This window comes from Molothrus ater, chromosome 17 (assembly GCF_012460135.2).
Source record: "Molothrus ater isolate BHLD 08-10-18 breed brown headed cowbird chromosome 17, BPBGC_Mater_1.1, whole genome shotgun sequence".
In the NCBI taxonomy this organism is placed as follows: domain Eukaryota; kingdom Metazoa; phylum Chordata; class Aves; order Passeriformes; family Icteridae; genus Molothrus; species Molothrus ater.
The window spans coordinates 3,761,361-3,785,882 of record NC_050494.2 but is presented as its reverse complement, the minus strand read 5'-3'; the positions used below and the strand labels follow the sequence as shown (position 1 = coordinate 3,785,882).

The 24,522-nt window shown below is 42.8% G+C and overlaps 1 protein-coding gene across 1 annotated transcript in view; it reads right to left on the bottom strand.

Annotated features, from left to right (window-relative positions):
* The window catches only part of PTPRT (protein tyrosine phosphatase receptor type T), a 483,954-nt gene that overhangs the window by 242,734 nt on the left and 216,698 nt on the right, over positions 1-24,522 (bottom strand). Inside the window, 1 exon segment of the mRNA XM_036395864.2 lies at positions 1,575-1,868. Within this exon segment, the coding sequence (XP_036251757.1) occupies positions 1,575-1,868 (294 nt within the window).

Here is a 24,522-nt window from a genome sequence, read left to right as displayed (position 1 = left end):
TAAATCCACATGTAAACCACTAATTTGTGGGGAGGGAAGGAGGGTTTGCAGCAAAAGGAGAGAAGCCTTTTAATCCCTGTTCTTTGTTCACACCACAGTAAGGACCTTGCAAAAATTACAAAAATGCAAGAAATTGAAGTTGTGTGGTGGAAAAAAACCTGTGAGGCAGAAAAGTGCTTTGCTCATCCCCTTGCCAGGCACAGGGCTTGATTTCACTTAATGGCTAATGATTAATATATGACAACAGGATGGATAGCCAATATATCTGAAACATGAGCAACATCATCCGTCAGTTTTTCACAGGAAGTCCAATATGGCTTAGAAAGAAAGATGGACTACTTCTGCCCCTGGATCAGCACTGATCCATTCCAATATGAACAAGAAAAGGAGACAGATACAAGAGTTTGAACACAGTCCTTTGTCAGAAATGAGGGGGGAAATGGAACACAAAAATGTATTTTAAAAATTTACTATTAAAATTAAATAAATTATTTATAAATCATTAAACTAAATAAATTATTATTAAAAAATTATTATTTTTTAAATTTCCTCCTTCACCACAAAGCACTCAAACTGATATCAGTCAATTTGTTAATATTCACTGCAGATCCACTATCCAAGAACAATATAAAATTTGTTCTGCACTTAGAAGTGAAAACGTTATCACAGCCTGGTCTTAAGAACAATTTTCTTACTGCAGGACTGGTGGGGAAAAAAGTTCTTTGCCTATTCCAACAGCAAGCAACCTCACTCTGCGGCAAGAGTTTGTCAGATAAACCACAAGCATGAAACCAACAGTTCTTCAACACCTGCCTGTGCAACAAAACCAAGTATTCCAGGATGTATCCAAATTCCCAGTATCAGCTCAGAGCCCTGCTGAAGCACCTGCAGCAGGGATGTGTGGCAGAGCTCTCTGGCTACAGGGAGCAGGCACAGGCATTCCCAGGCATTTTCCCTGGGGAAAGCTGTGAGAAAGCTCAGAGAAAGAATTAAAACAATTCCTATCTCCACTTGCTGCACCTGTTGCTGGAGGCACACATGGAATGTGTTATGGAGATTTGTTTACCAAAGGGTGGTGTTTTGGTTGGTTCACCAACAAGGTCAAAGCTGTATCAGACAGGCTGGAAGGGGTTATGGGTTTCTTAAGAATATAGTAATAATATAGCATAGAAGAATAAAGCAATGGTTCAGCCTTCTGCATCTTTAAGTCCACAATTCACCCAAATGTTTTCCCATTTTCAAAAGACTCTTTACAACAGCTCTTCCTCCAATTCAGAGAACGTGCTTGAGAATTCCTACCACAACATAGTGAGAATTCCTACCACAACATTTTCCTCAAACCTCCTTTCCACAGCAAGATGGCAACACCCTTTCTGCACCCTCTGTAAACACTCCCATATGTCTACACCGATGCCACTTGCGGTGTCACCAACGGTAGGTTCAACCATTGCACCCTCAATTTCCCTGTGAGCCCAACCACAGGCGTTCCTCCCCATGTCCCAAACAAGAGGAGGCTAATTCCACCTTGCATTGACAGAGCACCTGGTAGGGAGTGGCAGCAGCAGAACCCTCACCTGCACACTTGGTCCTGGTGGTCAGGGGGGGCCCGGGGGGCCCCGTGCCCCCTTCCCCAGGGCGCGTCAGCAGCACGCGGATCTCGTACTCCACGTCGGGGTCCAGGTGCCACAGCTTGTAGTTGGGGGAGTCCACAATGTGGGTCTCTGCCCAGTTGCCCGTGGTGGTCCTGTACTCCACCTCCTTGAGGATGATGGGCCCGTCCCCGATGATAGAGTTGGCGTTGGGTTTGATCCACAGGTACGTGGCCCCCACGGCCAGCAGCTCCGGGGGCGCGATCGGGGTGGGAGGCTCTGGGGACAGAAACAAATCACAAGGAGTCATAAAATGTCCAAATTCCCATCCGAACAACCTTTTGTAACCTCTCATTTCCAAATATTTTATAAGAATTTAATCTGTTACTGGAAATAATTGGGCTTGTGTCACATTTTCTGAAAAATCCTTTTGCCCAGGATTTTTCTCCTGGGAAGCTGAGAAGCCTCAGAGAAAAATGAAAACAATAATTGTCTGGTTTGCTTCTCCTGTGTTTTGCTGCTTTGGAATGTGGTTGGACATTGTTTACCAACAGTTGATTGTTTCCTTCATTTCTGCTCTGAAAAGTGTTGACTTAATGACCAATCACTGTCAAGCTGTGTCAGACTCTGGAAGGAGTCACGAGTTTTCTTTATTATCTTTTAGCCTTCTGTTTGTATCCTCTCTCTATTCTTTAGTGTAGTTTAGTATAGCATTCTTTAATATAATATAGATCATAAAATAATAAATTAGCCATCTAAAAACATGGAGTCAGATTCATCATTTCCTCCCTACGACAGAGGTCTCACAAAATACCACAGGCTTGGGTTTTTTTGTGCTTAAATTTCAGCCCCCTTGCATGGGGGGTTGTGTTACCAATTGAGAAACACCTGTGAAAATATAGGAACCACAAAACAGCTTTCTGGTTTAAAAGTGCCTTCATAAACCTCATAAACATTTATAAACCTCATCATGAGGTTTATATTTGCTCCCTCTTTTAAACATGTGAACAACAGCACTCAACATCTTGGAGAGTGAGTGAAAGAAACCCTAAATAAAGACAACTGAGTGCCCTTAGCACAAACCATGAATCCAAGGGTTCCAGCACAGCTCTTCCTCTGCCTTGTGCCCTGACACAGCAGAATATCCCAGTCACTGATCGTGGTGCTCTGGTTCAGCCAAATTCTAATGCTTAACATGACACTCAAATCACTTGTTCATTTTCTGATCTTAACCCCCCAAAAATAGAGAAAAACAAGAGGATGTTGATTTTCTAATCAAAGCACTGGCTGAGACAATATCAGCAAATTTAAACTCCAGTGATCTTCCCATGCCCAGCAGCCAGGATGCTGTTGGAACTGGCTCTGAGTGGGGCTCTTGGTAGTTCAGAATAAAGAAAACTCCAAGGCAACAGTGAATCAACACCTCCTGTGGTGTTTGATTGCAAAGTTTGCTCAACTGCCTGGGCAAAGGTACTCAGGAAAGTCTGCATGACACCTGAAGAGTGCCTGGGTGTTTGAGGAGCAGTATAAGGAGGCAGGAACCAGCTACTGAGTACCACCTCTGTGAGAAAAAGCAAAGCAAGCTGATAAAAGACATCTCTCTCAGCAGCTCTCTTTGATGGAAGCTACCAAAAAAAAAAAAAAAAAAAGAAAATGTCTACAGAGCTCTGGCTGCCTGCCTGATTTTTATTATTCTTTTTCCCCTCTGTCAGTGTAAATAACACTTGCATTCTGGAAACCACCTGAATAGCATACACCTTGTGGCTTTGAAAACCTGAGCTGAACTCTGCAAGATTCTGAGCAATTTCCTGAATCTTGCCCAGCCTTCCCTCTGCCACACTCTAATGTGGTCTGCCCTCAGCCCAGAGGACACAAACTCTATTCCCTTGTGAAAATCAGGTGATAAAAAAAGAATATTTTTATCAACAGGGGTTTAAAACACTGGCACAGGGTGCCTGGAGAAGCTGTGGCTGCTCCATCCCTGGCAGTGTCCAAGGCTGGGTTGGACATTGGGGCTTGGAGCACCCTGGGATAGTGGAAGGTGTCCCTGCCATGGCAGGAGAGGAATGGATGAGCTCTAAAAGTCCCTTCCAACCCAAACCATCCTGTGATCTCTGTCTCAGGAAAAGAAACACATAAATGTTACAACATAAGAAATTTGGAGTTCAGTGGGAGTCATTCTAAACCCTTCTCCCTTAAAGGTGATTCCTCAAATAACTGCAAGAATCCAGGATCCAAGGAAAAGTGGAAGAAAGGACTTTGAGTACCACATGATGGGAGGAAGATTGGATTTTCCCCTCAGGATAACTCTTGCAGGTTAAGATCTGCTCAGTGAAGAGAAAGAAACTGCTGTACAAAAGGATCAACTGAAATGATGCTTGATTTCATTTCCTTTAACTGTTTACAACAAATCATTCTATCTCCTTGAGACTGACTGCAGGAGCTGTGTGTTGTACCTCTGGAGAAAAAACAATCTGGATTGTAATTGCAGCAGGTATCCAACATGAACAAAAATCAGTGATGCCAGATATGTTTTCTGTGGAATGGCTGTTTCTGCTTTAATTCTGCACTATTCCATAACTCCTGCCAGAATCTTTTTCTGATATGAAATGCCAGGCTGATTATGTTTTGACTTACAGAGTTATTTCTCCAGGAAAATTGTTTTCAAGAAACATGTGTGGATACATTTTCATTAAAAATCAAATTAACATAGATCACAAGCAGTTTATTACTTGTTTCTTGGTGCAAGGCAATTAAAAGAGAGATTTGGTTCCTTTTATTCCCAATGCAAAAGCTACATCTTACAAGTCACATCATAGCTGAACACAAAACAAATGAAATATTAAACTCCTTTCTCCTGGGCTGCAGATTTCAACAGCAACATGATACAGGCTACTTTGGGATTTCATGGCAACTTAGAAGAGATTTATGGGATTGAGCTTAATTAATAGAGCAGTTTATCCTACTAGGCAGACATGAAGATCTCATCTAGTGAGTTTAGTAACCACTGTTGCCAAACTGATTTAAATTATGATGTCACCCAGCACACCCATCTTCCCTACTTTTGTCCCACTCCACCAAGAAAAAAACAAACAAAAAAAGTGATGGTGGCGTCCCCTCTTTCCCCCAATTATTTTGCCCTTTCTCTACCACTGAACAAACAGGTGCTGTAAAATGTAATAAAAGTAGGAATTTAAACTGTTGCTCCTGCATTCTGAATTTAAGGAACTAAAGTAAGCAGCTGTTCCAGTAGTTTTTAAAGAATCAGTCCCACATCAATGAAAACAATTAATTATTTCCTACTAGCACCAGCTGGAGCAAAAGCTTTTACTTTTTTAATATCACTCTGTGCCAAATTACTGCAAGTGATCTAAACAAATCCCCCATTATTTAGCAAAACTGGCACATAAATGAATGAGAACGTTTTTTTCTCTGTGTTACAAAAACCCCACTTGCCAGTTACAGATGACCAGCCTGATGTTATGAGCTCACTATTTTAATTAAAATCTCTGTTTGACCTTGATTAAACAAACATGGTGACAGATTGGCCTTGTACACATGTAATTGTGAACAGCCATATTTTAAGCCCCATTTCTTTCCAACACTGTTTTATATCACAATCTTTGCCTGGCCTGGTGCTCCCTTTTCAGCCACTCTCCCACCTCTTCCAGACAGAGGAGGAAACCAACAACCAGCACATCTGGAACTGGATTGCTGCTCCTGGGATATCCAGCTGAGCCTCAGACTTGGGAATGACACAGAAAAATTTGCTTATGGATGCTCATTTAAAAACAACAACAACAACAAAAAAAAACCAACCAAAAAAACCCCTAAAAAAAACCAACACAAAAAACACAACCCCACAAACCCAACAAAAAGCCCCCCAGGAAAACCAAAACAACAAAAACACCAAAAAACATATGCAGTTCAGGCTCAAAAAAAAAAAAAAGGGGGGAAGTTTTTAACCATGTGCATATTTTATTGAATCTAAAACCAGGTCCAGTTGTGCAGACCCAAAGGGAATTGGGGGGTGTCTTTCTCCTGCTGTTAGGACAGACAATTCAGCTCCTGTCTGCAGCTCAGAAGGTTGAACACTGTTAGAACTTGAAAATGACATGAATTCTTGTAATGCACAGAGTGTGAGAAAACAAAATTAACATGAAGAACCAGAATACACCAAACAGAATCACAGAGGATCTCAAGCCCCACAAGGATCAAGTCCAAATCTGTTCCTTGCAGGACCACCTAAAATTCCATCATCCCTAGTGACAGGACAAGGGGTGATGGCTTCAAACTGACAGAGGACAGGGATAGATTGGATATCAGAAATTCCCCCCTGTGAGGGTGGGCAGGCCCTGGCACAGGTGCCCAGAGCAGCTGGTGCTGCCCCTGGATCCCTGGCAGTGCCCAAGGCCAGGCTGGACATGACCCTGGGACAGTGGGAGGTGTCCCTGCCATGGCAAGGGGTGGAATGGGATGAATTTTAAGGTCTCCTCCAACCCAAACCATTCTGGGATTCTACAAGGACAAAGAGCATCACCCAGACACTTGCTCAACTCTTATACTCTTAGTTCCATTAACACACTACTTTCTAACTATTGTGGAAAACAAACCTATTTTACTCTTTGGCAAATATTCTGTGTTTCTACTCTACTGCCGGAATATTTCTCTACTTGGCTTTCTAAGCAAGGCAATTCTAAGCAATTTTTACATGATGGAAGAATAACTGGCTCCATGAATGCTTAAAGATGCCACTGGGAAGACTGAAAAACTTGAGAAAAATCCTCAACAACTGTTACCACTTTCTCCTGTGAAATAATCCATAAAGAAAGACATTACAGAAAAAGCAATCTTAAAACAGCTGGATACACCTCCTAAACTATGAATTTTATATGTTTTTTTTTTAATTTCTCCCTTTTCCATAACAAAACCATCTGATAAACCGTACAAATAAACTGATTGCGAACTCTCATTGGCATGGGATGGGCTGTGGCTGGTTTTAGACAAAAAGAACCTTTAATGTCACAAAACTCTGGTGTATCCCCAAGTGCAACAATTCCATGTTTTGTTTTCTCACATGCACAGGACAGAGCTCAGGTTCTAAAAATAAGACCAGAAGAGACACAGAGGTTCTTATTCTTTGAGGGTTGAAAAGGTGAGGATGAGACCTGCTGCTCAAGGACCTTTCCCTGACAAGCAGGATTTGTGTTTTCCAACATGATCCTGATCATGCCCCTACTCATGGGAATTATAAAAGCTTTTCTCACCAAGTCCTAAACAAGCAGCTGTGGACTGTGCTTGTCAAGCTGATCAGGATGGGACTGAAAGGCAAGGAAACCAGATTTTAAGCTTCTCAAAATTCTTTTAAGCAGAAAACACAGAATAAAAAATATCTATAAAGTTTGCTACACAACAGCCAGACTGTCTGAGCAGCATCCATGGGCACATTTTCTAGTTTCATATAATAACAATGAGTCTTCAGAGCTCTGAATGTCAATATTTATGCTAGCATTGCTTTTTTCCCCACACTTCCTACCACTGTCATAAATGCAGCAGGTAAATTTAGTTTTCTAGTGATGGTCCAAGCTTCCAGTTCCATTTATTACACAAAAGAAAAAAGGCACCTGGATTTTACAATACTTAGCCTGAGAAGATTTCACTGTGCTGACACTGCACTAATAGATTTTGTCCAAGAGAGAAATTCAGATGTGTCACCCAGTACTGTAACAGGCTGACAGCAGTGGCACATGTCAAGTGTTATAGGAGTGTACCAGCAGCAGCAATAAATGATTCATTAACTCACCTGGACAGGTAAATTGCACCAGGGAATGATATGGTCTGTCTGAGCCCCAGGAAAAGTGCCCAGAACCAATTCTGAAATCAACAATTTTGAATATTTAATTAAAGCTAAAACCCAGAAAAGTGAGAAAAGAGGAAGATTTAGGATTTATACAGCCTGTAGACCAAGGGGCAATGGTTTCACAGGTTTATAAATTTCAGATATGTAAAGCATTTACTGTTTGGGTTTGTACTCAAACCACCCATTATGGAAAGAGCATTCCCAGCAGGCAAACATCACCTTTACACCCCTTCTCCTCTGTGAGCATTCCTGTACTGCAGGATGGATAGAGCTCTGTTCTTTGGATCCTGTGGCAAACTCCACACCACTGCTCTCCATCTGGTGCTTCTTCCCAACACAGGATTTACTAACACAGCCATAAGTGACTTTAGTGCTCTGTGATATAAAATACTCATTTGCCACAAAATTGTGGTTTTTTCCCCCTTTTGCTTTTCCCTCAAGAGCTGCTGCTTCTGTCTGCAGGGGACTCAGCTCACATTGAATGTACAAAAAGCAAGGGAGAAAGTAAAAATGAGCCAGAAAATGTGAAAAATTGAGCAAAGTGGTCAGAGAATCAGCACAACAGCAATGAAAAGATGAGCAGAACACAGGGTACAGCAATCAATGACACCAAAGAAAGCTGGTGGGGCAAGAAACTCAATATTTGGCAGGATGCTTGTCTTCTATCATCCCTTCAAAACCCCAAAGTCAAAAACTACAGGCTATTCCCTCAACATCTCCCAAAAGCACAGGTGCAGTACACAGATAGGAGAGAACTTGATCCATCAGCCTGATGAAAACATTCTCTCTGTATTGTCCCCTCAAGAAGAAGAGGAAATGCCCCTTGGTGACTTGAACATTTGCTCTAAACTACACAACTGGGCTGTCAAGGATTAAAGAGAACACAAAAACCTTTACAGGAGCTGCTGCAAAGCAGGAGAAAACCTCTTAACCCTTTCCTGAATGTCACTATAGGCCATGAAACAACATGACACAGACTCACTGCTCTTTCCAAGGTAAAAAAGGGCAGTTTAATTTCTGACTCCAACATTTATACATTTCCAAAGGTGACAGTGGATTGGAGGGTGACAGTGCCACCTCTCCAATGACACTGCACAAACCAACAGTCCATCAAATTTCTCCTCCTCCATAAAAAAAATGCAAAACAATATTTACAGAAAGCATGCGAGAAAGTTCATTACTACAATGTAAACATCAGAAGGCTTAGAAAACCTTAAAAAATCAAGCCAACACCTGAAAGTACTGCAGTCCCCAGGCAAGGCAGCTGGAACAAACCCTGCTTGAAGAAGGTCCATGTGTACCAGTGTCACCTTATCAAACATTGACAGAGCCACCCTGAGTGCACAAAGAGCTGGTGCAGACCCTGGGCCTCCTGCCAGCCCTTCCAATGGTGTGAGAGGCCAAAGGAGAGGGGCAGCAGATCCTGAGTGGGAATTACAGCCGCGTGCTAATTCATTAGCATTTCACACTATTTGTGCCTCAGAAGCTTAGCCTGAATCCCACCAGAGCCTCAGAGGATGCTTTCATTCTCTAATAAAGAAAATAGCATCGGATTAGTTGAACAGTATCTCATTTCCCAGTGTAAATTAAGTGAATTAGGTGGAAGAGTCTGTGCTCTAATTGTAAAGCTCATTACAAGGACTCACATAGATTAGACCTGAATGCTTCTCTTTGAGTCATCATTTGCACTGTAACAGAGTTAAAAAGGTGGCTATAGACTCTCACTATTGATGTGTAGGAAGCTCCAGTTTTGCAGCAAAACATTCCCAAGCCTTGTGCAGGGTGAGTGCCTTTGGATGGGAGTGCTGCCCTCCACAGTGCTCAGGCAGGCTCTGGAGGCAATCTCCAGGAATGACAAACTCCCCAGGGCTGGAATCATGGACAATTCACTCTCACTTTTAAAGCACATGCCATTTACTGAGTTTGTCAACTGCAAGATAGCTACAAAAGCACATCATGGAGAAGGGCAGTGTTGTGCTTCTTGCTGGTTCTGGGATGCCACTCTCTTTACAGGGATCTTTCATGGAGCACAAGAGACCCAACACAAGGACTTTTGGCCATCCAGGAGCTGATTCCAGTTAGCTTGACTTTCACTATGTAGCTTCTCCATGATCCAGCCTGCTCTAATTATCTCAGGTTCTCTTAATTGTCAATGGAGAGAATGGGCTCACCTTAAGGCATATATCTAAGACAGATAAAATAAATTACTCCCTGCTTCCCCCATCTTTTGAGTGGTATTAAAATAGAGGTAAGATGCATTTTACCTCTTTACTCCTTATTTTCTCAGCTCATGGCCCTCAGTGTGAAACATAGAGAGGTGCTGGATCACTCTGTTCAGTGGAAAGCCAAGAAATAATACTGAGCACCTCTAAGCCCCTTGAATCCTCTCTGAAAGCCCTCACTCAGGGCAGAATTCAGGTGCTGCAGTCTAAACACATCCCATGAAGATAAATGATGATGCCTTTCTCTGGGAAAGGTGAGCACAACTCACTTTCCTTTTCTCCATGCAGCCAGGGCATGTGACAGTGATGACAGCATCACTCTTTGATTTAATCATTCAGTGCTCAAAATGCCTGCTGGGGAAAGGATTTCATTCTCTTACTAAGACTGTTCTGAGAATGGAGCATCTTAGTTCCATCTGCTGAGATTGGGTGACACACAGAAAGGTGGTTCAGGTTTCATTTGACCAAAATACCAGTAAAAATAAAGAGACCATGACCTTCTCTGTGCAGCATCTAACTGCTCCATTTTGCCCCACAAGGAGCATGTCCAGCATGCTTGAACCAAGTCCTGTTCTCCAGACTTATCTTTGATGTATACCCCTTACACAACAATTAGTAATTTTTAGTTTTTGCTGCTTCCCTCATTTCTTGGAGTTGACGACAGGCACATCACATAACTGTGGACTAAGGTTTTATATTAATTTGGAAATGGCCCATGAAGAAATACAGACTAGGCTTTAGCATATCTGAACACAGTAATTACAAAAGTATGAGAACTAAGCATCATCTCTCTTTTAAAAAGAGAGATGAAAGTATGATAACTTTGCAGAAACTCTGATCAAACACTGATTCCTCCTCTAGAAATTGCTGCAACTGCAGCTGGACCACCAATCCTTCAAGCTGCAGGTTACTCATGAACCTGTGTCTGAGTTCTCTCTCCCCCAGGTGAGAAATCCCAGGGCACTACAACCTCTGCTGATTTCCAGCTCACTCTGCTGCCTTTAACAGCCACTTCCCCATCACTGCACTCTGACAAACCAGCCTATGAGCTGCTGCTCCTCCAATTCTGTACAGTTAAATGGAAATCTGCATGCACATCCTACCAGAACCAAGGGTCTCTCCACCAGTCACTGCTCAGGGCCACCTTCAGCTCTCCCTCGTGTTTCTAATCCCAGGGTCCATCTGAGCTCATCCATCACATGGTATTAAGTCTATTTCTGCTTTCTGCATGAACAAGCTGCTAATATCCCACAGGGACTGAAAAATGTAATCTTAACAAGCACCAAAAAAAGTAGAAAGGCGTTAATAAACACGTAAACTGAGAAACATGTAATTTCAGGTCAACTCAAGTTCAAGCAGCTTCAGCAGTTGCTATGCTACCAGCTGATGGTGGTGGGAAAGGACAGAGGCAAAAGGATTTTATAGCTCTGCCTAGAGTGGATATTTAGCAACTTCTGCTTTCTGGCACATCCCTGTGTGCAGAGTGAAGGATCATTAGTCTCTAAGCTGCTGAAATGGCAAGTGATTGGAGGTATTGACCACCAGGAAACAGCATGGAATGGTTTGCCTGGATTGATTAAGGAGCTTAATCCATAGCAACCTGCTAGGTTTGCAGGAAAAGCCCGAGGCAGGATGCTTCACTTCATCTGAGGCAAAGCAGGGCAGTAAAAATCCCATTGTCCTTTACATCCCTGGGGTGTGGGGAGCAGTCAGAAAACTGAGGAACCAGCCAGGCTGGAGTTAAACAGGAGAGAGTAGCATGGCAGTGAGTGACAGACTCAACCACGTCCCCAGGCACTGACACTGATCCCTCCTCTCAGACACAACCTGTACCCAGAGCTGCTCCACTCAGGGCACTTCCAGGCTCTGCCCACAGTTAATCCACACAAAACCCTGATGAAACAATAGGAATATATCATTTTATATCTGGAAATAATGATTAATGGATGGCTGCAGGGCCAGAGACTGAATGCAGACTTGTGTTCCAGCCTACAGACTTTATGACCTCCTACAAAGGAGAGTGTGCCAGGCTTGAAACACAAATTTAGGGGTTTTCAGTCCATAAAGAAGAATGTTCTCACTTAAGCATTTGTTTTCCTGTGACAGATCTGTGAAAAACACAGATCACATTTGACCATGAAGAGGCAAGTCAAATTTAACACAAAGAAAGCTGATGCTGGAATAGGAGATAACAAATGTGCCATTAGGGATCTCAGGGGGGCACCCCCCAAGGAATTCCCAGCTTTTTTAGCTCTATATCCTGAAACAGCATCTGGCAAACTATCCAGGTGTGGGGGTCCCAGTTGTGGGTCTCTCTGGGTCTGGATTGAAGGCACTTGAGGCAGTAATTCACGTTGGGACTCAGGTGTTTATTATTCCCTATCAGTAAAACATTCTCACTGCTGTGAGTTCAGCAGCTTTTCATTAGAAGGCACAAAATGGCCAACAATCTCTTGGTACAAGATCTTTTAAGACTAAACTGTCCAATTAAGAGCTGACACCTGGATTATTTTCCCTTTTAACCCAATAACTGATCCCACAGAGCCCACAATGGGGACTTTTCTGCCCAATTACAAAATGCCACCCAAACCCATGAGAAAGGAGGAAGAAGAAGCATGAAGAAGAAGCCCAGGATGACACCCTGTGCCCTCCATCTTGCTTCCATCCACAGCACACTAAAAAATCCCAAACCCTCAATTTCTCACCAAGTGACACACCTACACTGCTCTCTACAATCTATTTCACACTTTTGTGGATTCCAGTCTATTCTGGAGTTTAGGAAACTTTCTCCATGGATGAGGGTCAAAGTCAGTGCTGCCCTGGGGGTCAGGGCACCCCAGAGCAGACACAGAAACATTCCCAGTGCCCTGGGTTTGCACATCTCCCCCTTCTCTTTGAACCAAAACCACTCCTTTGACAGCCTCATCCATCAGATGCACTAAAGCAGACATGGCACAAATATGAAAAGGACTGTGCCACCAATCAGTACATGCACACCTCTATCAATTTCCACATCCACGGCAACCAAGTGTCAGACTGGGTGGTCACCTGAGTGCAGGATTGCTGGGGATCAGCCTGAGCAGGAGCACAGCTGTGACCTCAGTGTGGAGCTTGGCTGAAGCAGACATGACTCATTTCCAAGTACTTGGCCGAGTGCTCATTTTGGGCAGTCATTCCTCCTGCCTTAACTGTCTGAAATCACAGACCTGGGAACATTAACAGCCCAAGGGAAGAGCAGGATTTGCTGTTATCACAGCTATGCTTCATTCAAATTTCAAAGTTTTCTTACTTTACTCCTTTCTCTGGGGTAAGAACAGATGGGCACCCCAGGAAACCTGAACAAACTACTTGAATAACTGGATATCAGGGATATTTAAATGTTCCTCATGCAGGTTCCAACACGTTCCCAGAAATACCACCTACAGAAATTGCCCTATGGTTTACACCTAAAGTAGCACATTTCATCCCAGAAATTCAAGATGATGGTTAATCATCCTCCCTCTTTTATTGACAACAAAGTGTGAAAAAGAGCCAGGTCCATCACCAATAACTGTTCTGCTGCCACAAAAGCCATGCTGCTTACACAGCTGCATAAGCAACCTGTGGATTTATTACAAAGCCTGCATGGCAACAACATTTGCTTGTGGTGGCAAAAACAATCCTTGTCCAGGTAGTTAAACACCAGGAAGAACAACTCCAAATGCCATGACAATTTCCAGAAGACAAAGGGATCTCTTCCACCTCTAAAGCATGGAGCAGCATCTCCAGTGTACAGCACACTCAAGAGAAATCCTGCCTGCTACACAGAGATGTACTCCCAAAAGCAATGTTTGCAGTTAAGCTGAGGCATTTCAACTGTTTTATTTCCCAGTGGAAGGAACAAACATTCTGCTTCTGAATGAAAGTGCAAAAACACCTCAGAGTTGATCCTATTAACCCTAAAGACTTAGAGGCCACCAGAGATCCAGGATTCTGGAGGTTCCAGCTTTACTTTTTATAAGACTGCCAAGCTTTCCAAGAATACCTGCAGTTAGTTGATGAATTCTTTATTCTTTCTTATTTGCTGCTGTCTCTCCCCGGGACAGTTAACAAAAACAAGACCTCCTACCACCAGAGGAGGGCTTGAAAGAGATGCACTATGGCTGATGGAGTTAAAATTACAGAACTGAAGTGATTTTTAATGGGTCTTTATTTCAAAACCAGTGCTAATTCAGCTTTGGGTCCTGCACAGTCTGGTTCCTCCTGTATCTAGGATTATGTAAGAAAAATCTGCCCATCTAGAGGAGAAGCTGTGTTTCATTCCCATAATATCAAATTTTCTGCAGGTCCACCAAAGCCTCGAGTCAGGTTCCTTCAAAGAAAACTCCTGTTACAAAATATATGTTCTAAAAGTAGAAATTATATGTTTAAAGGCTTTTTCAAGGAGCTATAAGACAAATATTTACTGTGCCACAAATCTTCCTAAAGCAGAGCCTGCAGGTGTCCAGGCAATATCTGAATATATGACTAAGGAGTGCTGGTGGCTTCTTCACTGGAGCACTGCCCTGTGCAGAGCTTCCTGCTCACAGTATATTATCACTCCTCCAATCAATGCAAATTGAACCTGGGCTTTCCTGAGAAGGTCCAGATTCAATTTGGATTTGCTGATTTAATCAGCTGAGAGTTCCTTACATAGTCTGCTCCCCTACAGGCATACATTGACTAAATTCCTGAGATTCTGCATATGCTGCAAAAGCTAAAAACACTGGACAAGATGGAAAATCTACTAGGAAACAAGGGAAACTTTTTAAAAAATATTAATCATAGCAGTAGAAAGATCATACTGACTGGTCACCCTTTCAGGATGATGCGCACTGGTATACAAGATTTAATATTCAACCTGCCAATTCCCAGTGTCTGTTTTCCCTAAGGATGGCTCCCAAACAAGTCAAGGCTCACCAAGGAACAGCAGCTCACCCAGGTTTTCTGGGTGAAATGAGGACAGCAGATTACCTAAGCATAAGGTCAAGCTTTCTGCTGCACTTCACTGGTGCAGAGTGGGATTTAAGGTCACTTCTGACTGAGAAAAATGGATGAAATGTGTTTATATATGGACAGACCTGCAGAAGTTGCATTTCTGTGATGTTCTGGTGCTAAGCACTCTGCAAGGTCTCTGCACCAGTTGGTAACAGCCCATGTGGTCAGGCAGAGCAGATGAGTGTCAGCCAGCAGGACAGGCTGCAGCCTCCCTGCATCACCAGCCTGTTACCAAGGACTTTGTAGTCATAACAACACAATTGAGAGATGCCAATTACCATAACACTGAGCACATAATTAGCAGCAGCCTGAACAACTTGTCATCCTGCAAAACTGAAGAATCAGCAGCAAAAATGCAAAGTGACCAACACAGGAGTAGGTACAAGAAGTTTTCTTCCTGCATTAGAGTTTCAAATCATGACTTAGAAAATTATATTTTCTCCCTTGTAAGGGATGCCTATCACTTGGTACAAGGACTGTGTTCACTCAGTATGTTTGATTCTATTACTCTGTGATTTTAAGCACTGATGCATAAGGAAGATAAGCAAGGAAATGCCACAGTTTTGAAATCTTTGTTTGCAGTTCTAGAGCTGCACCTTTCACACTGAATGAAACTATCACAAGTTGATTATGTGTTTGTTACACATATAAAATGAGCTAGAACACATGAGGGTTTATTTTCCCATTACTTTGTACATGTGGAATTCCTGGTGATGAAATTTTAAGCAGAGGAGTCACTGAATCAGCTGTCACTTCTACCACCAGGAATGCCTGTTAGTGATTTTATCACCATGTAATTATCAAGCATGGGGTCAAAATTCACCCTTCACCCTGTCAGTAATTCCTGTCAGGTACCTGGGGAAATACTCAATCCCTACACATCTCCCTACCAAACAGGATTGCAGATTTCCTTTGAATCAAAGCACCTGAAGGAAGAACAGCAGCACAAACATCTCAAAGAGTCTTGTGCAACTGTCTGAAAGGACCTGACCCAAATAAACACAGTAAGGTATTCAGTTCTTCCATTTTTCTTCTATTTCTTGTCTTTACAAGCAGAAACCTCCATTGTCCAAATAAGCTCCAGTTAAGACCTGATGACATCTTGGTTCAATGCCACAGAAAACCATTTGTTGCTCCAAGTTTTACATTTACATTCCCTACATGGGCCTCAAGTACAAAACTCCAGAAGTGAATTAGACATAATCATCACCTTCAGAGGAACAATAAATACTGTAGGTCAAATCTTGCCCAAAATACTTGCACCAAAGCGTTCTGCTGCTTGTAAGGCTACTAAAAACAAACTCTTTTTGCTTCAAGCCAAACTCTTCATGCTAGACTCAGAGTTCCTCTTTGCAAGGTGTCCTTAAGAACAGAACATCATCTCTGGTGTTAAGAGCAGGCAGGCACAGGTGAAGGTGCAGTGCTTGGCTTTAATGAATAACTTGTCAGCCATTCACCAGCTTAGCTCCTTGTAGATTCACTTAATTATTTAAGAAATACAATGATTCTTTGGCTCTGTGCCCAATTCCTATCTAGTTTATGCTGGTACAAGTCCAAAATAAAAAGAGTTACCACTGTGATGCAAATAAGCCAAGTCTCTGCTCTTTTGTTCCTCAATAATCTGAAATGTTGATGATTCCTTATCCTTCACAGGCAAGCTGATAAGAACCAGCACCACAGGAAACCATTTTCTAGCAGAATCTGCTCTGAACCCATTTGCTGCTTATTAGGACCCTGGCACAGCTCCATAGCCCAACGAACATGATTAAAAATGACTTGATGAATGTAGCTCATTGAACAGGGGGCTGTAGCCAGGCTGGAAGGAAGAGCACCATATGCAAGGTGGAAATACTTAATGTTTTCTAAAATTGTTTCAACAACAATAGCTCTGTGGATCTGAGCACAGACAAATTCCAGGAGTCCTAATTCCATTAACTGATAGCTGCCAAAAACTCTGCAAGGATCAGGGAGAAAATGTGGGAGAGAAGGACAAGAAACCTCTGCATGGCTGCCTGTACCTTCCACCACAACAGGAATATTTGATCAGATCCCAGGGTACCAGGAAATAGGAAATGATGGAAAAATCAAGAAAGGAACTGCAAGGTGAGAGAGTGAAGCCTTGCCTCCAAGCCCGGCTCAAACCCCTCCCAAACCCAGGGAAGAGCAGAGCCAGGAGCTCACAGACAGAACAGGCAGTGCCAGCTGGAGACAAATGGAGTCGCTGTGGAGCTCCTCAGTCTGCCAGGCACACCCTGGTGACACCCAGAGCTGGCCTCTCTGGGGCACAGAGGGATTGATAGGGGTTTTAATGGAGCTGTCTGCTGATGGTTTGTGATAACATTACAAAAACCCCTTGTTTTAAGAAGCGTGCAATAATTTCATAAAAGGCAAGAGCTGACCTAAAGCCATCTGCACCTTCTGAGCTGCTGTGGCTGGTTCATGCACAGGAATTCTACTCCCTAAGCAGAGCATTACAGGATCTCAATTCCAGCAGAGTTTAAGTGATGGAATAACCAGAAAAGGATGCACTGGGAGTAATGGAACAGATACAGAACCAGCCCAAAACTGTAACAAACCCCTCTGAGAGCTGAAACTTGATTACAAGTGCTCTTGATTATTAAAAGCGAGACAAGACAAACAAACAGGGGAAACAAATCTGCTGCTTTCATCTAAGAAAATACAGTTCAACACTTTTTTCCAGGAAAAAGCATCAGCTCTTGAATACTTTATATTATACATACACCTTCAACTCTGCTGCTGATCTTGACAGCTGCACTTTAATTTATTTGCACGACTCTCATTGGAAGTTGAGTAAAATATGGAATACAGTGAGTCCACACAGTGATTTAGAGCTATTACATCCACATCTGTCACCAGCTGCCAGGTTGAACACGATCTGCCACGCCACCGGCAGGCATTCCCTTCATTGGCAATAAAATCTGGGGCTATATTTCTTTGAGATCCACCAATATTCACAGCGTAAAAGCAAGCTGCCCTGAAACATGGGCAGTAAAACTGAGATGAATTCACACAGAATCTCCAAGCTTCAGCTGCAGAGAAAACAGTGCTTCACTTATCCTGATGTTATTGGAAATGCCCGGACTTTATTTAGGAATGTAAATCACCTCTTTGTATAAATTAAAAGATCTTCCCAATGATACAAAGGCAGGTTATAACTTAGAACACAGAGGATATATATCACAGGGAGAAACAAGTGCTTCTCATACACCCTTTTTTCCTTTTTATAGGGTTCTTAGGAGCTCATTTTGAATTTACTGTGCATGTAAATGCCAAATGAATTCCAAGTGCTGCATTACTGCCAATCCATTACACCCAGCCCTGCAATTTTAACTTACAGCTCCTAACTGCCTGTGGCACCAGGTCTGGATCCCAGTTCTTACACTCAGATAATCTTGTGGATCTGTGGAAATCACTTGGTTAACTTTTCATCCCACAGGCATCCCAAATCAGGGGTGCTTGTGCTGGAACACTGCCCAAGGTTTTGTAAAGGAAACACAAACACAAGAGAGACTGTGAGTGAGCTCTGTCCCACAGCAAAGGGTTTCAGTACTAAAATGACTTTTACAGATAGTTATTAAATTTAACCATGAGTTTAAGGCCCTTATTTATGAGGCATTACCACAGCAGGTAGGGACAGACAAAAAAAACAACAACAACAAAAAAAAAAAAAGGATGCTGCCGGCTCTTCCATCTTATTCATTGAAACGACAGTTCCAGAGGGGGACAGGAAGGTCAGTAGGCAATGCCCCCTGCCACAGAGAGAAGTGTTCCTTTGCTGGGAAATCAGCACAATGCCTCTGTAAGAGCTGTAGGTGAAGCTGTGACAGCACCATCCCACAGGAATCCAGTGGCTCATGGTCCTGAGAGACAGGAACAGGAAACTGAGCAGGATCACAACCCCAGGCATCAGGAAAGAAGACTTGGACTTGTTCAAGGTCCTGGACAGAAGAGTGGCCCAGGAGAACTGCTGGATTTCCATGGAGCACCTTGTCAAAGCTCAGTGTTCCCTGCTAAACTGAGCTCTTCCACTGGGAACAGAATTATTGGAACTGGTTCCAGGGCTCTGCAGAGCACACCCAGCTAGCAATGACACACACAGCTCCAAAGTGCAAGGACATGTACACAACAGCAGCCTGGAACAGGCTCAGGACTAGGGAACCACTGTCCTTGTAAAGCCAGAGAGGGGTCAAAGCAGGTGTAGGGAGTTGTGGCAGCTCCACAAACACTGTCAATTCTGTGCTTGCAGCATACTGAAAATCCTCTTCACCAGAAACCCAATATTTTCATAAAGGTTTTGGGTATGTGTTCATCAGAGCTGCTGCTGTAATTTACACTTATATGTTTAAGCCTGTTTTCACTGCAGGCACAAACAAGGGTTTGATTTTGAAAGATCTGGACTTTTAAAGTTCTACCTGCAACACCTGCCAAAAAGAACCCCAACAACTCCAGCTGCCCAAAAAAAACCATTAAGATAAAAAACAAAACAGAAACATGCCAAACAAAAAAAAAATAAATCATTGCATTATTCAACACAAGGAAGCAAAATACATTAAAGAATTAAAACTAGGCTGTGGTGCAGCTTGTCTTACCAACATAAGGTACACACAGGCTTTTGCTGAGCTTTGATTGTGTGAAGACAGCAGGCAACACCACAGAAAGCAGCACACACTCTGCTCCCATGGCACCATCCCACAGGTGTCCCCAGCTGTGCCTGCATTTAGTGGCCAGAATAGAATCCACAAATTGGCATGCACAATTAGCTAACTTGACCCACACGGCCCTTTTCAAGTATCTTTTAAGTGGCTTTTTACTTGAATTGGGTGTTACAAACTCCTTGATTTCTTTGACTCATTAAGCTCAATCTCCTTCACACGTTCAGCACCAGCAGTATCTGCCTCTCCAATCAGCAGGATCCCTCAGAGACCCAAGGTAACCACCTGAAAGGAGCACAGGCACACCAAAGTGGAGATTTGAGAAGTTTCATCTGGCAGGATTAGTTACTCAGCTGCATTAATTTGCCTCTGAGTTGCACCCAATTCCTATCCCCAAAAATCACAGCACAGATTTAGGTTCTAAGCCTGTGAATCAACATTTTCTAAAGGAGTTGTAGTGTTCAGACAGCAAAAGACCCACTGATGAAAATCAAGACACACTTCACCCTTTCTTAGGATAACAAACTCCTGCAGGTGAGCTGAGGTAGGGCAGCAGCACCAATCTGTCCCTGAGCAGCCTGTCTTGTGTTCAATTGCACTGGAATTAAGAGAGAATGAATTCTTTTGCTTAAGCTGATGTCACATTGGGACATATTTCTTTACGGCTCAGTTGAAGTGCCTGGACGTTAAACTCAATTGTGCTTGCAAACAAGGTTTTTCAATGAGAAGTGATTTATGTGGATGATAGCAGCACATGCATCTCACAATTAGGTGTGAAATAAATCTAAAGGCATTGTATTCTTACACAAAAAACAAACAAAAATCCTCAGTACCTATTGGGATACACAAGACAGATGATGGGCTTTGGACCTGGTTAGCATAAGAGACTTGATAGACAAAAGGCTTGGCAAGAGCAAACAGAACTTTGAGAATTAAATCAAGATTGCAAGAAGCTTCAATCAGACTGACCAGAAAAAGAAAATTACATCAGACTTCTGCAAGCAAGAGATGTTTAAAATGCAGAAGTTTGTTTGTGTGACCATTAACCCAATAGTTGTAGTAAAACATTACTAGCCTTCCTAAAACACTATATAAGCATTTGTACTTCACAAAAAATTAGGATTCCTTAACCATCTTATGAATCTCTGCCTCTCTTCATGGCTGATAAGTACCTGCCCGTGAGGAGAAGTCAGTTTGCAGTTATGGGATTCTTGTGTTCCTTGTTAAAAAACATCCCTCAGGATGTCACTGTAATGTATTCGTGTAAGAGCCTGAATGAGGGATGTGGGACTCCAGGGGCTCTCCAAAATGCAGTTTATTGTAGCCAAGAGTTACAGCATCCAGGGTTGTGGGTGACAGAGCTGTGCCCACAGCTGTCAGCTCCAGCTGCAGGCAGGCCTGGAGACCCTTTGGTTTTGGTCACAATGCATTATAGACTTTTCTTTGCTGAGCATCTTAATACAGTAGAACCAATCTATACCTTAACTATTATCTATAGCCTATCATAACTACTATAATTACCATATTCATGTTACTGTTCTCCAATCACTAACAGTCAGTACATTACAGTTTAAGCTGGAAGTTGTTTTTCAGTTTTCTTGCAGTGGAAAATTCTGAGAGCCTTTTTCTACTTGCAGCTTTGCTGCCTTGTTTGCCTGTGCTCTCTTCCTGCTAGGTAAAAACATCTTCTTGTTTGGGGTGGGTTTATCCTTTGCTCTAAGCCATAAAAACCCCTTCTAACTCACACACCCTTTGCCTCCTTGGTTATCCAGTGAGACTGGCCCAGCAATTCTTTTCTTCTATATCAAAACTTGCTTCCATCTCTAGTCCTTCATCAGATTCTGCATTTAAAAATCTTTCTGCTAAGCACACATATCTGTGAGACCTTCCTTGTCAAACTTTCATCCTTCCCAACATGTTCAGTAGAATTAACTGCAGCCTAGTGTAACACAGGAGGTTCAAGCACTCAAACCAGCACTGAGATATCACAGCTCTCCCATACAGGGCTAATTTCATGGCAAACCTCACAGTTCCTCCTGCAGGAGATGGAGAATCTTGATGAACAACACACAAGCACAACTGCAGAATGCAGTCCTACTCCTGTTGTCATCTTATCAAAGGGGTTCCACACTGCTGTCTCCTTATCACAAAAGTTCCATACCTCCTTGGTGTTTCTCATGGGCAACTCCTCCCAGCACTGACTCTTTCCTCTTCACAAAGCAGCCACTGACCCCAGTTCCCTTCTCACCCAGCCACCCCACTCTTTTACAGCTCTCTTCTTCTCATTGGTCACAGCTGTGGCCTGTTAAAGTCAGGCCTGTTCCTAATCTTTGATAATTGGCCCAGCTGCAGCTCCTTAGGGGTGAGATTACTTTCTACACTGTCTTTATTTTCTTATATTCTATCCTCCTGCATACTCCTTCCAAGTGGCCCAGGTGTAATCTGACACACAAAAAGCACTAAAGAGCTGCAGCAGGGTTCAGAGTGGGAAAAATATTTTCTCATTACCTCTGTCCCAAGATTATCTGTATTATGGGATTTACTGCTGTTGTTTCATTTGTTGGGAATAGCAGTGGAAAATGGGATCATGGACCATTTCTGGTGGTTCAAATGACAAGCCACCCATGGAACAGGCAAGATCTGCAAACTGAATATGGAAGACACTTACAAACCCTTCTTTTTCCATCAGCAGGACTGGATGATAACACAAACTTGCTTCCAGTGGTAAATTCTGTGATGTGCTTTAGCCTAAAAAGGCATAGCTGGTTAGGATCTACATTCTGCTGCTCCTCCTTGCCTGGTCTTTAGAGTTTCTCATTAATCCATGTCAGTGTGTCCAATCCACAGTCAAATGGATCCAGAACTGCTAAATTATTTCATTCCACCTCTATTAAACACATGATTCCATTCTCTTTTTCCCTACAAGGTTCTCAGAAGGGACAGGGACTCATTCCTGGGGCCATAGGAATTGTTCTACCCCTCTTCCCAAAGGGTTGTGTGCTGCTCTCTGTCCACACTTCACAGCTAGGCACAAATAGCCAGAGCTTAGGCTTTACTGCCCACAAACACAGACTCCCACCTTAAATTATGCTAAATGTGCTCACCACACAAGAGATTCCAAATACAACCAGGGAAGAGCTGGTAGAAACCAGAAGTGCATCAAGAACTAAACAGGCCACCACAAGAACACAACTTCTTCCTTTTTAATTTTTTTTTTCCACAGCAAGGGATTGAAACAAGATGACCTTTAAGGTCCCTTCCAACCCAAAGCATTCTGTGATTCCACCTGTGGCATTAAGGAGTGACAGGAGCACCCCAGGATTTATGCCTGCAATATGCAGTTTGCTTATCAGGTTATCTTTTCTGGTTGTTTGACAGAGCTCTGTGACCCTTAGGTACAATGTGATGCCTTAAAGGACTGCTTGTTTTATTCCCTTTAATCAGATAAACAGACACCAGCAGAGAAACCTGTGGGGAGCAGGGGCAGAACATCAGGATTTGATGCAGCAGCAACAGTTCCCCTCCGGTATCCAACAGTTCTGCTGGAGCAAAATTTGTCTTTACACAAAAGACATGTTTTTCATCAATATTTTCACAGGTGCTGGCTTGAAAGATCAAGGTCCTCAGGCTTTAAGGTGGGTTCCAGAATGTGGCAGAATTTGCAGCTAAGGGGCAGCTATTGAAAATTGCTCATTTAACAGCAAGAAGGAAAAAGTGTTGGGAAAGCTTGTTTAGACAGACTCCTACATTTAGAGGAGCTCCCAAATGCATTTCCTAAGTGTGCATTCTAAACTATCAGCCCTATTAACTTTTCTTGTTAAAAAAATATCAAAAAAACCCCAGAAAGTAGAAAGGCAACTTCCACTCTCTAGAGGTATAAATGGGAAAACAAGGCTTTGAAGGCAAATTTCTGAAAGTAAAGAAAATAGGACTTGTAATGAGGCAATCTAAATCTGCTCTGAGGAGTGGAGATGAGGAAGAATATAATTTCCCATGATCTGTTATTTTCTTTAAAAGCCCCTTAGAATGAATGGAGAGTTGCCTATATTTGAATTTTACTCCATCTGGTCAAGGAAGAAGATAGAGAAAGAAAGTAAAAAACAATTAAAGGAGAAAACCACTTTTCATAGAGCTGTAATTAAGGTGAAAACTTTGAGTGAATCAAGAGCCACACATCTTACAATGAACTGTTTGTTCACCATATCCCTGCATGAACCCTCCAGTACAGAAAACTTGCTCGAGAAAAGAGAAGCAGATAATTTTTACATTAAGATCTTGTCTTTCCATGAAACATGAATGCTGAGAGCATCTTAATTCCCAGCAGCAGCAGAGTTGGAAATTTTTCAGAATAGATTCAGCAAGGTCCTGAGAGACAGATAATTAACGAAGCAATACTACCTGTGGGAAGCAGCACACGCTAAGGTATGAATCAAAATCAGGGTTAGAATCCACTCTGTGTCAGCTGGAATAGATCTGCTTTCAATGGCACATCAATTTTAAATGCTTCTGATTCCCAAACTCTGACAGCAGAACAGTGAGGGAGGAGATGAGATCGATACAGAATACTTGAGGTAAAGAACAAACTGATTCAACTCTGGGAGAGGCAGCCTAGTGCTGAACAAGCTTTGCAGAAGAGAAAACGCTGTCCAAATGATTCCCTCCCATCCCTGCCTGTCAGACACACCCAGGGACTCTGTGGAAAAAGGGGAATTGCACAGGGAATCCCTCCCTCATCCCCCCTGCCCAGGCTCCATGATTCTGGTTTCTCCGTGGTTTCATCCTCCCTCTGTTATCTGAGTAGACAAAAAAGAAAAATCAGAGTGCCAGAGTGCTGAAGGAAATAAGAAGTAAACTGGTCACTGATGTGTGAGTGTGCCATCCTTTCCACCAGCACTCTATAAATGCCCAGCTCTCAGGGGTTTGTGGTGTCTCTCTGCGCTGTCCTGTCCCACAACAGAGCGGGTGGTGGCACCCTCAAACACAGATACAACCACTCCTCCTATTTAGGTGATGCTTCTGCAAAGGAAGAGAGAGAAACTTTGCTGGAGTTTATTCTCCAAGGTCTTCTTGGAAGACATTACACCTGTGCACAGGGAGAACTGCAGTCCCTTGTTGTTGCAGTAAGGTAGAAAAATCATGAAGACTTGACAACACCAAGCCTT